Source organism: Thalassophryne amazonica, chromosome 2, assembly GCF_902500255.1.
Source record: "Thalassophryne amazonica chromosome 2, fThaAma1.1, whole genome shotgun sequence".
Taxonomy (NCBI): Eukaryota; Metazoa; Chordata; class Actinopteri; order Batrachoidiformes; family Batrachoididae; genus Thalassophryne; species Thalassophryne amazonica.
This window is the reverse complement of record NC_047104.1, coordinates 152,764,744-152,780,218: the sequence shown is the minus strand read 5'-3', so window position 1 is coordinate 152,780,218 and position 15,475 is coordinate 152,764,744. Positions and strand designations below refer to the sequence as shown.

The following is a 15,475-nucleotide window of genomic DNA, read 5'->3' as shown; positions in this document are numbered from 1 at the left end:
TGGTATTTCACACATTTTAAGTTGCTTATGCCATTCCAAATACAAAAAAAAATACCAAAAATAAAAAAATTCTAAAATTATCTCCCTGGTATAGTGATATAGAGGAGGATTGACGTAAAAAGAAGACCTGAAAGTTCAGCTACAATTTGCCAGAAGGTACATCTGAGATGAAAACCTGGATCTAAAGTTTTGGTGAATGAAAATCCACTTCATCATAAAGCTATATAACTGGGGATACAAAATCCAAAACATGCACTATGCAAATTTTTTCAGATTACCATAGCAAGCCATACTGTTTGTATTTCTTCATAACTGATGTAAATGAATGAATGGATGTTCATGTATTCATCCCCCGACTTGTCTGAAGAAAACTGGAAATAAAACAGATTATTTACAGGCATCATACCAAAGCATTCCATTACTTTGCAACAAGTCATCTTGGCTTTTCTATTTTAATGAATTTATATCAAGTTGTAGATATTTGCTTCGAGTTTGAATTTAAAGAAGATCATTTTAGAAATTTTTATTTTTTTTATTTGAAATGGCATAAACAAATTAAAAGGTGTGAAATATCAAGTGTTCCAATACTTTTGGAGGGCACTGTATATGTGATAAAGATGTAAATAAAGGATTTTTGTTTTTAAACCAGAAAGCTTTAAAATGATCTGTTTTTACCCAATAATCTTCTGAGCTGCCAACATCAGTGGTGTCTGTCCACTGCAGTCTGGTGCATCGACTTCCTGAGTTCACAGAAATACACAAGGGGATGATAAGCACGGGGGGGGGGCAAACAAAGTTAAAAACACCTCTGTAAATGACACCTGACTCCATAAAAATCATGCAGCGGTCGAGTACATCACTTGGAGTTTCCTACATTTGCTAAAAAAAAAAAAACATCTCTCAATGCTCAAGTCTTATTTTCAGAACTCTTCCGCTTGAAATCTGGACATGTTGTTTGGACACTGGCCAAAAGGTGTAGTCCATTTTGACTGTGTGTAAAATTATTACTTGTGTTCAAATCTATTTACTATAAAGTACCTTTATTTCTGTGATATATTGCAGACTTACAGCCGTTTGTCCATGTGGACATTTACCCGTGTCTACTGTCCGTAGAACATCAGACCTTTTACAATCTCCTTGCAGGTGGTGTGCTCATGTGCACCATGTTTATTGGGGCAGGGCATGACCGGGCCCCAATGCTGTAGTCTCACACATGAGGCTTGGCTCCAGGAGGACAACCTGGTTTCCCTAACCCAAGTGAGTTGACTTCATCCATGTATTTGTCATTCAAAAATGGTCTTTTTGAATCACATTTTGTGACATCTGCCAGGGGTTAGCCTAATAGGAGCCAATTCTGCACACAGCACAGCTCCCAGGATCATCCCAAGAAATGTGATCATTTCGGCTCTTGTTTGCCTCTACTGGTGGTTGGCTCTCACTGTGGTATTGTATCACTTCCTGTTCTGGAGCACAGCGGTGTTTTGCTGTATCCGTTAGCTGTTTAATCTGCGCAGTTAGATTGATCTAGATAACGATTTGTTTCACAGTGTAATCTTCACGTGCCTTAACTAAAGCACTCCGTCTGCTGAATCACCTCTAAATTATTTACACATTATTCACTTTGTGTGTTTTTAGGAATCCCCTAGCTTAGCGCAGCTACTAGCTCGTAGCCGGTTTAGCATGGTGGCTTCTCCTGTCTCTCCCGCACTTTTCTGCTCTGGGTGTGAAATGTTTAGTTATTCCTCGGCCTCCTTTAGCAGTAATGGTACTTGTAATAAGTGTAGCTTATTCATAGCTTTGGAGGCCAGGCTGGGCGAATTGGAGACTCGGCTCCGCACCGTGGAAAATTCTACAGCTAGCCAGGCCCCTGTAGTCGGTGCGGACCAAGGTAGCTTAGCCGCCGTTAGTTCCCTTCCAGCAGATCCCGAGCAGCCGGGAAAGCAGGCTGACTGGGTGACTGTGAGGAGGATGCATAGCCCTAAACAGAAGCCCCGTGTACACCGCCAACCCGTTCACATTTCTAACCGTTGTTCCCCACTCGGCGACACACCCGCCGAGGATCAAACTCTGGTTATTGGCGACTCTGTTTTGAGAAATGTGAAGTTAGCGACACCAGCAACCATAGTCAAATGTCTTCCGGGGGCAAGAGCAGGCGACAAACCTGGTTACAGCAGGATGAATATGTTAGTTTAAATGAGTCAACACCCCCGAGTCACACTAACTGCCAGAATGCACGTAGCACGGGCCGAGGCGGAGGATTAGCAGCAATCTTCAATTCCAGCTTATTCATTAATCAAAAACCCAGACAGAGCTTTAATTCATTTCAAAGCTTGACTCTTAGTCTTGTCCATCCAAATTGGAAGTCCCAAAAACCAGTTTTATTTGTTATTATCTATCGTCCACCTGGTCGTTACTGTGAGTTTCTCTGAATTTTCAGACCTTTTGTCTGACTTAGTGCTTAGCTCAGATAAGACAATTACAGTGGGCGATTTTAACATCCACACAGATGCTGAGAATGACAGCCTGAACACTGCATTTAATCTATTATTAGACTCAATTGGCTTTGCTCAAAATGTAAATGAGTCCACCCACCACTTTAATCATATCTTAGATCTTGTTCTGACTTATGGCATGGAAATTGAAGACTTAACAGTATTCCCTGAAAAATCCCTTCTGTCTGATCATTTCTTAATAACATTTACATTTACTCTGATGGACTACCCAGCAGTGGGGAATAAGTTTCATTACACTAGAGGTCTTTCAGAAAGCGCTGTAACTAGGTTTAAGGATATGATTCCTTCTTTATGTTCTCTAATGCCATATACCAACACAGTGCAGAGTAGCTACCTAAACTCTGAGTGAGATAGAGTATCTCGTCAGTAGTTTCACATCCTCATTGAAGACAACTCTGGATGCTGTAGCTCCTCTGAAAAAGAAAGCCTTAAATCAGAAGTGCCTGACTCTGTGGTATAACTCACAAACTCGCAGCTTAAAGCAGATAACCCGTAAGTTGGAGAGGAAATGGCATCTCACTAATTTAGAAGATCTTCACTTAGCCTGGAAAAAGAGTCTGTTGCTCTATAAAAAAGCCCTCCGTAAAGCTAGGACATCTTACTACTCATCACTAACTGAAGAAAATAAGAACCCCAGTTTTCAGCACTATAGCCAGGCTGACAAAGAGTCAGAGCTCTATTGAGCCGAGTATTCCTTTAACTTTTACTAGTAATGACTTCATGACTTTCTTTGCTAATAAAATTCTAACTATTAGAGAAAAAATTACTCATAACCATCCCAAAGACATATCGTTATCTTTGGCTGCTTTCAGTGATGCCGGTATTTGGTTAGACTCTTTCTCTCAGATTGTTCTGTTTGAGTTATTTTCATTAGTTACTTCCTCCAAACCATCAACATGTCTATTAGACCCCATTCTTACCAGGCTGCTCAAGGAAGCCCTACCATTAATTAATGTTTCGATCTTAAATATGATCAATCTATCTTTATTAGTTGGCTATGTACCACAGGCTTTTAAGGTGGCAGTAATTAAACCATTACTTAAAAAGCCATCACTTGACCCAGCTATCTTAGCTAATTATAGGCCAATCTCCAACCTTCCTTTTCTCTCAAAAATTCTTGAAAGGGTAGTTGTAAATCAGCTAACTGATCATCTGCAGAGGAATGGTCTATTTGAAGAATTTCAGTCAGGTTTTATAATCCATCATAGTACAGAAACAGCATTAGTGAAGGTTACAAATGATCTTCTTATGGCCTCAGACAGTGGACTCATCTCTGTGCTTGTTCTGTTAGACCTCAGTGCTGCTTTTGATACTGTTGACCATAACATTTTATTAGAGATTAAAGCATGCCATAGGTATTAAAGGCACTGCGCTGCAGTGGTTTGAATCATATTTATCTAATAGATTACAATTTGTTCATGTAAATGGGGAATCTTCTTCACAGACTAAGGTTAATTATGGAGTTCCACAAGGTTCTGTGCTAGGACCAATTTTATTCACTTTATACATGTTTCCCTTGGGCAGTATTATTAGACAGCATTGCTTAAATTTTCATTGTTATGCAGATTATACCCAGCTTTATCTATCCATGAAGCCAGAGGGGACACACCAATTAGCTAAACTGCAGGATTGTCTTACAGACATAAAGACATGGATGACCTCTAATTTCCTGCTTTTAAACTCAGATAAAACTGAAGTTATTGTACTTGGCCCCACAAATCTTAGAAACATGGTGTCTAACCAGATCCTTACTCTGGATGGCATTACCCTGACCTCTAGTAATACTGTGAGAAATCTTGGAGTCATTTGTGATCAGGATATGTCATTCAATGCGCATATTAACTTAGAAAGGTCTTGTCTCAGCGTGATGCTGAAAAACTAATTCATGCATTTATTTCCTCTAGGCTGGACTATTGTAATTCATTATTATCAGGTTGTCCTAAAAGTTCCCTGAAAAGTCTTCAGTTAATTCAAAATTCTGCAGCTAGAGTACTGACAGTGACTAGAAGGAGAGAGCATATCTCACCCATATTGGCCTCTCTTCATTGGCTTCCTGTTAATTCTAGAATAGAATTTAAAATTCTTCTTCTTACTTATAAGGTTTTGAATAATCAGGTCCCATCTTATCTTAGGGACCTCATAGTACCATATCACCCCAATAGAGCGCTTCACTCTCAGACTGCAGGCTTACTTGTAGTTCCTAGGGTTTGTAAGAGTAGAATGGGAGGCAGAGCCTTCAGCTTTCAGGCTCCTCTCCTGTGGAACCAGCTCCCAATTCAGATCAGGGAGACAGACACCCTCTCTACTTTTAAGATTAGGCTTAAAACTTTCCTTTTTGCTAAAGCTTATAGTTAGGGCTGGATCAGGTGACCCTGAACCATCCCTTAGTTATGCTGCTATAGACTTAGACTGCTGGGGGGTTCCCATGATGCACTGAGTGTTTCTTTCTCTTTTTGCTCTGTATGCACCACTCTGCAATTAATCACTAGTGATTGATCTCTGCTCTCTTCCACAGCATGTCTTTTTCCTGGTTCTCTCCCTCAGCCCCAACCAGTCCCAGCAGAAAACTGCCCCTCCCTGAGCCTGGTTCTGCTGGAGGTTTCTTCCTGTTAAAAGGGAGTTTTTCCTTCCCACTGTCGCCAAGTGCTTGCTGACAGGGGGTCGTTTTGACTGTTGGGGTTTTTCCGTAATTATTGTATGGCCTTGCCTTACAATATAAAGCGCCTTGAGGCAGCTGTTTGTTGTGATTTGGCGCTATATAAATAAAGTTGATTTGATTTGATCACAATAACCACTCAAACACAATAAGGTGGCAATCCAGGGAGGGGCTTGTAGTTGGGTACCTCTGAATTGGCAAACTGTGATGGTGATCCCCATCTTCAAATAACGAAAAAGGGGGACCAGAGTGTGTGTTCCAATTATAGAGGAATCACACTTCTCAGCCTCCCTGGGAAAGCCTATGCCAGGGTACCAGAGAGGAAACTTAAAGCATTAACTGAACTTCAGGTTCAGGAGGTGCAATGCAGGTTCTCTCCTGACTGTGAAACAGTGGACCAGCTCTGAAATCTCACAAAGACATCAGAAGGGTCTCGGAAGTACAACCCACCAGTCTATATGCTTTGTGTGGACTTGGAAAAGGTGTACAACCGAGTACCTAGAGGTATCCTGCAGGGGGGGTGTTGTGGAAGTATGGGGTACTGGAACCACTGCAATGAGCGATCCAGACTCTATACGACCAACGTAGGAGCTGTGCATTCTTGGCATCACATCAGAACTGTTCCCAGTAGGTGTTGGACTCCACCAGGGCTGCCACTTGTCACCAATCCTGTTTGTAATGTTCATGGACAGGATTTCAAGGTGTAGTCAGAGACTGGAGGGTGTCCAGTTTGTGTACTCAGAGGTGTATGTCTGCTTTTTGTGGATGATGTTTCTGATGTCTTCATCAGACGGTGACCCCCGATGTGCACTGGGTAGGTTTGAAGCTGAGTATGAAGCAACTGATATAAGAATCAGCACCTCCAAATCTGAGACCACGATCCTCAGTAGGAAAAGGGTGGATTGTCCCCTCTGAGTCAGGGGAAAATTACTGCCCCAAGTGGAGGAGTTTAAGCAGCTTTGGGGTCTTGTTCATGAGTAAGGGTAAGTTGGAGAGGAAGATTGATAGACAGACTGATGCCATCCACAAACCTAGACCATTGTGGTGAAGAAAGAACTGAGCCAGAAGGTGAGAATCAAATTCCCAGTTGATTTATGCTCCTATCCTCACCTATAGTCATGAAATTGACCAAAAGAACAAGGTCGCTGATACAAGCAGCAGAAATCAGATTTCTCCATAGGACATGTGGGGTGACACTCCAGGACAGGGCAAGAACCTTGACTATCCGTTTAGTGACTCTGAGCAGAGCCGCTGCTTGTTCGCATCGAAAGGAGCCAGCTGAGGTGGTTCGGGCACCTAGTGAGGAAATCCCCTGGTCATCTCTCTTTGGAAATCTTTCAGACACATCCAACTGGGAGGAGACCCTGTGGAAGACTCAGGATATGTTGGAGGGAATATATTACCCAGCTGTCTTGGGAAGGCCTTGGGATGCCCCAGGACTTGGTTGAGGACAGGGAAGCTCACACTGCCACTGTGACCCGGAAAAGCAGCGGAAAATGAATAAACAAATGAATTATTACTGATAAAGTATTAAATTTTGGAGTAATGGCGTGACAATGACAGAGATTTTGCTCTCTGAAATCTCGCAGATGACATCAAAGAAGAAGTACACGTATGTATTTGCAACAGAATTAAGGATGTTTCATAGAAAAACGGATTTTAAAGCTTATGCATAAATCTGAGAGAACTGGGTGGATTTGTATCTTAAAGTGAAGAAGAATCAATAATTGTGTGTACACCAACCTGTCCCTTAGCCATAAGGTAAGCTGCAATGGCCATGTGTTGGAAGAGGATGGCAAGGTGGAGAGCACGGTAACCTTCTCCGTCTGCGATGGCTGGATCTGCTCCATATCTCATCAGCTGGATCACCATGGAGAGGTGGCCCTGCCTGTTCATGCACAAAGTATTCACTTACGTGCGTACAAAGCAGATCAAGTTGGCCATAGCAATTATATTTCAACAATGGACCCACACCATTTTGTTTATGCTGCTCAAACTGCAGGAGAGATTTGCTTTCCACTTAATAAATGAACCAGAATCATATGTCATTGTTGTGCACTTTTTACTTCTGTCTTATTACCCCTAAAAATCCAATTCCGTAACCAACCGGTGGTACACGCATATTATGGAACAACTCATTCTGTTTGTTTTGAGTCCTTGAAATAAATTTAAGATTTTTTTTCTTAATCTCTCTTTTAATTTTTTCTATGTAGTCACTTCCCTTGTCTCTTCATGGAAATACATTTAATCCTCACAGTCGCCCTTGATCAGCATCCACTGAAAGTTCAACCAGTGGAGAACAATCTGATTTGCTGTTTACATGACTAATGTTTTACAATCTAATGGGAATTACATAGTGCTTTTCCATCTGCATCAGGTGCTCAAAGCGCTTTACAATAATGCCTCACATTCACCCCGATGTCAGGATGCTGCCATGCAAGGTGCTCAGTACACACCGGGAGCAACTCGGGGATTAAGGACCTTGCCCAAGGGCCCTTAGTGATTTTCCGGTCAGGCAGGGATTTGAACAGAGGATCCCCTGGTCTCAAGCCCAACGCTGAACCACTAGACCATTACCTCCCCTAAATGGAATGCAAAAGGATTGACCCAGCCTTGCCGATCTGATCAGACAGACCAATTTCATTCTGATCGAAGAGTTTATATGAGATATTTCCATTCAGATTCTCAATCTTTCTGAATAAAAGTAGATGACTAGGGTCCATGTAAACACAGCTAACGACAAACACTGACCAAAACATTCAGACTTCTGATGGAGATTGGCAAAGGGTTAAGTTACGATTAAGTATCTAACAGTTTTGTATTCTGCACCAGACAAAATGTGGAAACTTTAGCAACCTTCTTAAAGTCACCTTATGGCCCAGTGAAGAGGGGTAGAGCTCAAGTCTCCTCCCAGTTGGTCAACTATGGCCCCGTTTGACATGAAATATCTGTTAAAGATAGAAATAACAAAAATCATTGTGTAAACCAAACCACTGCTTGTAAGTCAAATCAAACAGTTTGGGATATTTGATGTTGATGGAGTGGTTGTACTTTCCACATTCCATACGTATTTTTTCCCCACTTTGTGGATTCTGACAACAGTAGGAATGATGCAACTATGATGTGGGGATCAATTAAAATAATATTTCTTTAATTAGGAAATTTGTTTTTTCTCATTATTAGTGAAAACTACAATGTTAAATTTAATCTATTTTTTGAGAAAAGGGATTAGAAAGTGTTTCTAAACTTCTTTTGTGGTAAACCTTAGCGTTACAATGACTAATCAAATAATCAAAGATTGACAATTACATTAATCGTCAGCTATTTTCATAATCGATTGATCATTTTGAGTAATTAAAAAAAAAAGTCTAATTTCTCCAATGTGAAAAAAGTTCTGGTTTCATTATACATGTCAAACAAAATGAATAATGGGTTGTGGACAAAACAGTTCCTACATAGTAAACTCACAAGTATAAAACTAATGCTGACCGTGTTAAATTAACACAGCCAGTGTACAAATGGTGCTACTCTGTCCTTTCCTGTCCTGTGCACCAACAGCTTTTCCTATATATTTGTTTTGTGAATTGTTTTGTAATCTGTCTGTAGCATAGCCAAAGCAGAGGGTCACCCCTTTGAACCTGGTCTGCTTGAGGTTTCTTCCTCAGAGGGAGTTTTTTTCTTACCACTGTTGCTCTGGGGGTTAGTAAGGTTAGACTTTACTTGTGTGAAGCGCCTTGAAGTGACTCTGTTGTGATTCTGCACTGAAACCAAGCGTATTAACCACTTGGCCACCACCCCTGCCGCTATATAAATGAAAATAAATTGAAAAAATGTCAGTATTAATTTAACACTGGTGATTTTACTGTGTACTAAGAACACTCTTGGCCATATCCTATTCAGAAAGACCTTTCACAATGAACACAAGTAAGGAGACGCTCACCTCTCCCATATTAAGGAAACTGGGGCCTCCTTCTGGAACCAGGCCTTTGCAGGGTGGAGCTCACAAGTGAGCGGCTGATGACCTGGTGGCCGAATCTACAGCCATAGAGCTCAGTTGAGCTCAGCTCGAACAAACAACATTGTGTCACCATGTGTGCTCACCACCTTCAAGGACTGATTGAAGGGTCTGCTGATCACGGGCAGCGGATGGGGACAAAAGCCCACATGATCCCACATCGCAGGCTACGTTTACATGCCATTAATATTCGGGATAAGGTCAATATTCCGGTTTCTGAATCACTAGGAATAACCCGTTTACATGCTTTAACAGACAGAGTTACTCCTGTATACATGGTCATTGGTATAATTTGGAATATCCCCATCTAAACAGCGACGCACGTCTTCCACTGGTGCTTCATTTGGTCTGGTGTTCGTGCAAATCCAGCTTCGCGTAACCTTTCGGTCACCTTCTTGTAAATGTCGCTATCTCGGTACTTTCTACCATCAATAAAAGATATTATATTCATGTCTTTCACGATACTAATGAAGTACTTGGTTTCCTCCTCGCTCCAAAAGTGTGGTGCTGTGCTGCCCCGTCTGGATTTCCCCATGATTGTTTACCTCTGCTTCTGTGGTGTCCGGTGGGTTGCGCACGCCGCATACAAATAGTTGCCGTACTCAGACCAAGATCCCTTGCAGATAGGACATGCGCAGAACACAAAATAATGTTCCTTTCTATGGGGATATTCCGATGCGCATTTATATGACCTGATATTCAGGTTAGAAAAGGAGGAACCCAGGGGTTATAGTTAGATTTTTCAAAAAACAGAATATTAGCATATTCAGGTTTTTGCGGGTGTTTACATGGCCGTGCGCAACCGGGTTATTGCTAATATTCCGGTTATGAAAGGGCTATTGGCTGCATGTAAACATAGTCATTGTTGGTTTTATTGTTTGAGAAAGTCCATTTTATTTCAGATGTTAATAATCATGGAGGTTCTGGAGGTTCTGAACTGGCCTTAGTCTGACCCGTCACCTAGGACCTGTTTGCCTTGGGAGACCCTACAGGGAGCACAAAGTCCCCGACAACATAGCTTCAAGGATCATCCGGGTACGCAAACTCCCCCACCACGATAAGGTGGCAGGTAGAGGGGGAGCTTCCATGACCAGTAAAAAAAAAAAAAATGAAGGACCGAGAGTCGCCCGGTATGGCGGAGCCGGGGTCCCACCCTGGAGCCAGGCCTGGGGTTGGGGCTAGCGCACAAGCGCCTGGTGGTGGGGCCTTAGCCCATGGGGCCCGGCCAGGCTCAGCCCGAAAGAGCGACATGGACCCACCCTCCTGTGGGTTCACCACCTGCAGAGGGGGCCATGGGGGTCGGGTGCAGAGAGGATTGGGTGGCGGTTGAGGGCGGGTGGCCCGGCGGCCCGGTCCATGCTCATAGCAACCTGGCTGTTGGGATGTGGAATGTCACCTCGCTAGGGGGGAAGGAGCCTGAGCTTGTGCGGGAGGTTGAGAGATACCGACTAGAGATAGTCGGGCTCACCTCCATACACAGCTTGGGCTCTGGTACCCAACTCCTGGAGAGGGGCTGGACGCTTCATTTTTCTGGCATTGCCCACGGGGAGAGGCGGAGAGCTGGGGTCGCATTGCTTATTGCTCCCCAGCTCAGTCGCCATGTGTTGGAGTTCACTCCGGTGAACGAGAGGGTTGCGTCCCTACGCCTTCGGGTCGGGGACAGGTCTCTCACCGTTGTCTCGGCCTACAGGTAGAGCGGCAGCGCAGAGTACCCGACCTTCCTGGAGTCCCTGGGAGGGGTACTAGATAGCGCTCCGACTGAGGACTCCATTGTTCTCCTGGGGGATTTCAATGCCCACGTGGGCGGTGACAGTGAGACCTGGAGGGGGGTGATCGGGAAGCACAGCCTCCCTGATCTGAACCCAAGTGGTGTTCAGTTGTTGGACTTCTGTGCTAGTCACAGTTTGTTTATCACGAACACCATGTTCGAGCACAAGGGTGTCCATAAGTGCACGTGGCACCAGGACACCCTGAGCCGGAGGTCGATGATGAACTTTGTAGTCGTATCATCTGACCTTCGGCCACGTGTCTTGGACACTTGAGTGAAGAGAGAGGCAAAGCTGTCGACCGATCACCACCTGGTGGTGAGCTGGATCCGCTGGGAGGGGAGGAAGCCGGTCAGACCTGGCAGGCCAAAATGTATCGTGAGGGTCTGCTGGGAACGACTGGCAGAACCCTCCGTCAGCGAGGTCTTCAACTCCCACCTCCGGGAGAGCTTCTCCCAGATCCCGGGGGAGGTTGGAGACATGGAGTCCGAGTGGACCATGTTCTCCACCACCATTGTCGATGCGGCCGCTCGTAGCTGTGGTCGCAAGGTCTCTGGTGCCTGTCACGGCGGCAATCCCCGAACCCGGTGGTGGACACCGGAAGTGAGGAATGCCGTCAAGCTGAAGAAGGAGTCTTACTTATCTTTGTTGGTAGGTGGGACCCCAGAGGCAACTGACAGGTACGGCAGGCCAAGCGTGCCGCAGCCTGTGCGGTTGCAGAGGCAAAAACTCGGGTCTGGGAGGAGTTCAGGGCCTTGAAGAGATTCTGGCAAACTGTCCGACGCCTCAGGAGGTGGAAGCAGCTCTCCACCAGCACTGTTTACGGTGCGGGTGGGGAGCTGTTGACCCTGACTGGGGATGTTGACGGGCGGTGGAAGGAGTACTTCGAGGATCTCCTCAATCCCATCGTCACATCTTCCAAAGAGGAAGCAGAGACTGGGGACTCAGAGGCGGACTCATCCATTACCCAGGCCGAAGTCACCGAGGTGGTTAGAAAGCTCCTCGGTGGCAAGGCTCCTGGGGTGGATGAAATTCGTCCTGAGTACCTTAAGTCTCTGGATGTTGTGGGAATGTCTTGGCTGACACGCCTCTGCAACATCGGGTGGCGATCGGGGACAGTGCCTCTGGATTGGCAGACCTATGTTTAAGAAGGGGGACCGGAGGGTGTGTTCCAACTATAGGGGGATCACACTCCTCAGCCTCCCCGGTAAGGTCTATTCCAGAGTACTGGAGACCTCGGATTCAGGAAGAGCAGTGTGGTTTTCGTCCTGGTTGCAGCACACTGGACCAGCTCTACACGCTCCATCGGTTGCTCGAGGGTTCATGGGAGTTTGCCCAACCAGTCCACATGTGTTTTGTGGATCTGGAGAAGACGTTCGGCCGTGTCCCTCGGGGTACCCTGTGGGGAGTGCGCCGGGAGTACGGAGTCCGAGGTCCTTTGCTAAGGGCTATCCGGTCCCTGTACGACCGCAGCAGGAGCTTGGTTCGCGTTGCCGGTAGTAACTCAAACCTGTTTCCAGTGCATGTTGGCCTCTGCCAGGGCTGCCCTTTCTCACCGGTTCTGTTCATTATTTTTATGGACAGAATTTCTAGGTGCAGCCAGGGTGTAGAGGGGGTCTGGTTTGGGAACCACAGAATCTCGTCTCCGCTGTTTGCGGACTATGTGGTTCTGTTGGCTTCATCAAATCAGGACCTTCAGCGTGCACTGGGGCGGTTTGCAGCCGAGTGTGAAGCGTCCGGGATGAAAATCAGCACCTCCAAATCCGAGGCCATGGTTCCCGACCGGAAATAGGTGCTTTGCTCTCTTCAGGTCGGTGGAGTGTCCTTTCCTCAAGTGGAGGAGTTTAAGTATCTCGGGGTCTTGTTCACAAGTGAGGGACGGATGGAGCGTGAGATCGATAGACGGATCGGTGCAGCATCTGCAGTGATGCGGTCGCTGTATCGGACCGTTGTGGTGAAGAGAGCTGAGTAGGGAGGAAAAGCTCTCGATTTAACGATCGATCTACGTTCTGATCCTCACCTATGGTCATGAGATTTGGCTCATGACTGATATAACGAGATCACGAGTACAAGCGGCTGAGATGAGTTTCCTCTGCAGGGTGGCTGGGCGCTCCCTTAGAGATAGGGTGAGGAGCTCGGTCACTCGGGAGGAGCTCGGAGTCGAGCCGATGCTCCTCCACGTTGAAAGGAGTCAGTTGAGGTGGCTCGGGCATCTTTTCCGGATGCCCCCTGGACGCCTCGCTGGAGAGGTGTTCCGGGCACGTCCCATTGGGAGGAGGCCCCGGGGAAGACCCAGGACACACTGGAGGAACTATATCTCTCGGCTGGCTTGGGAAAGCCTTGGGGTTCCCCCGGAGGAGCTGGGGGAGGTGTGTGTGTGCTGATCGGGAGGTCTGGGCGGCTTTGCTCGAGCTGCTGCCCCCGCAACCTGACTCCGGATAAAGCGGAAGAAAATGGATGGATGGATGTTAATAATCAAGTGTGTCTGTGTTGAAACTGTTGGCATTCAACGGCTTGTGAAGGTTTTTATGTGCACCGCCGACATGCCTCCGTCATTCTAGTTCTATGGTCTGTGATATGCAGTTTTAAAAAGCTTAAATATTCATAAAACAACAATTATTTCACTGTTCTTGACTCCATTCATCTTGTGAGAACACAGCATCAGCAATATGATATCTATGTATGTTTATTCATCCTTGACACTATGCCTAACTCTTAAACCGGTAATAAAAACAGGGCCGTTTATTCTGGTATGGTGTAGCTCAAACGCTGAAGATGTTCTTATGTAACTAAACATGTGTCTAAACACAATAGGCAATACTGGGTTCTGTAGAAATGATCATGATCTTTGTCAATATATTGTAAGTTGTTGGTATGGCAGTTCAGGTAGTAGGTTAATCCTCTCCCTCTCAACTCTTCTGTACTTTGCTGCATGGTGAAACCGTCTGATAAGACCGATGATTAATTTGTGCACATATCATTCATCATTGAACCTACTGTGGATGAACTGCATCTGCACGAATTACCAACCAATTCCCATTTAAGTCAAAATGGGAGCCTTGTTACTGTCAAGACATGAAGTTTGTAAAATGTTTTTTTAAAAGATTATAATTTTGCCTGGGCTGAAGAGGATTCATTTCTATCTGTAGTTTATCTGTGCACGTCCCCTGCAACAAATGTGATTCATTGGTGAGACACTGCTTTTAACCATGACAGCAAGAGGACCACAGCAACACAAAGGAGTGTGGAGAAGTATAGAGCACAAGAAGTGATATGGGGCCAGAGCTTCAAAGGTGGGGAAGGTCTTAATTAAAGACTGTGAGGTTTCCCACAAATACCACACTGGTATGATGCCATCACATGAGCATGAACATTGGCTTGAATGTTTTACTTACACACCACACAGTGAAAGTTTAAATGGAGCCTTACTTGACCAGCTCAGAGCGGTTGTTGATTGCAGCCCAGTGCAGCAGAGTGACGTTCTCTTTGTCAGGCTGCTTGACATCATATCCTGCTTCTACCAGCTCCTTACAACGCTCCAGGATACCAAACCTGAGGACATCATAGAAAACCAACTTTCAAATGGGCCTTAGAGTCTGATCAGATCAGACTTTCTAGAAACCAAGTGAAACCTGCAAACATAGAGTGTAAACCCACGCTTCAGACACGGTTTAAAATCAAAATCATTCTGGCACCAGAGCTCTGTAAGAAGAGAAACAAAACTTAATGCCACTGATCAATTAACCCCAAGACCATAAAATATCACAAAACAATGAAAATTTTCTGTTGTAAGTGTGAAATCAAATTCTTGTTTGAAAAATTGTAAATGGAAAAGAATTTTGCACTAATCTTTACAATATGACTTAATTTAATCAAAGATCAAGAATCTAGTACTGCCAACAAATCAAATACTTTCAGCTTCAACACAAAAATTTGGGTTGTGATTCAGATAAAGGTTGTTTTGTTATAGTAATGACCACATTTATTGACATTATGTAACATAACATTTACATACCCTGTATGATTGAGAAAATTGTATCAGTTTGTTGACATATGCTCTATAATATCTGATACTCCAGTTTGATTAGGTGCACAACTTATTTACTCTATTTCATGATTTCTTGTTTAGTTGTATCTATTCCTGCATAAACTGACAGTGTGCAGTGGAGATAAAGTGTAAAATTATTTCTTAAGAGCCATTTCTAATCAGGCAGTCTGTGAGAACGACCATATTAGGTTTTGTTCATACTTAGGTCACAGGAAGTACCCAACACCAAATGAATACACACAAATGTGAAAATTTGTAGGGATGTGACTCTTTGCATTTTTAAAATGGTAAACAAATATCTCGATATTGTGATGAACTACAGTGCATCCAGAAAGTATTCACAGCACTCCACTTTTTCCACATTTTATGTTACAGCGTTATTGCAAAATGGATGAAATTATTTTTTTTTCACAAGCTTTTTTTTTTTTAGACTTTTGCAAATTTATATTTTTAAAAAAATGTTCATAAGTATTCACA

At 44.3% G+C, this 15,475-nt stretch overlaps 1 protein-coding gene across 1 annotated transcript in view; it reads right to left on the bottom strand.

The window, feature by feature from the left end:
- Positions 1–15,475, bottom strand: part of zdhhc13 (zinc finger DHHC-type palmitoyltransferase 13) — a 60,569-nt gene that overhangs the window by 30,870 nt on the left and 14,224 nt on the right. The window contains exons 3-6 of the mRNA XM_034159481.1: positions 14,380–14,502; positions 8,040–8,117; positions 6,913–7,057; positions 676–740 (exon numbers count right to left, since the gene is read on the bottom strand). Coding sequence (XP_034015372.1) covers positions 676–740; positions 6,913–7,057; positions 8,040–8,117; positions 14,380–14,502 — 411 coding nt within the window. The remainder of the gene's footprint in view (positions 1–675; positions 741–6,912; positions 7,058–8,039; positions 8,118–14,379; positions 14,503–15,475) is intronic.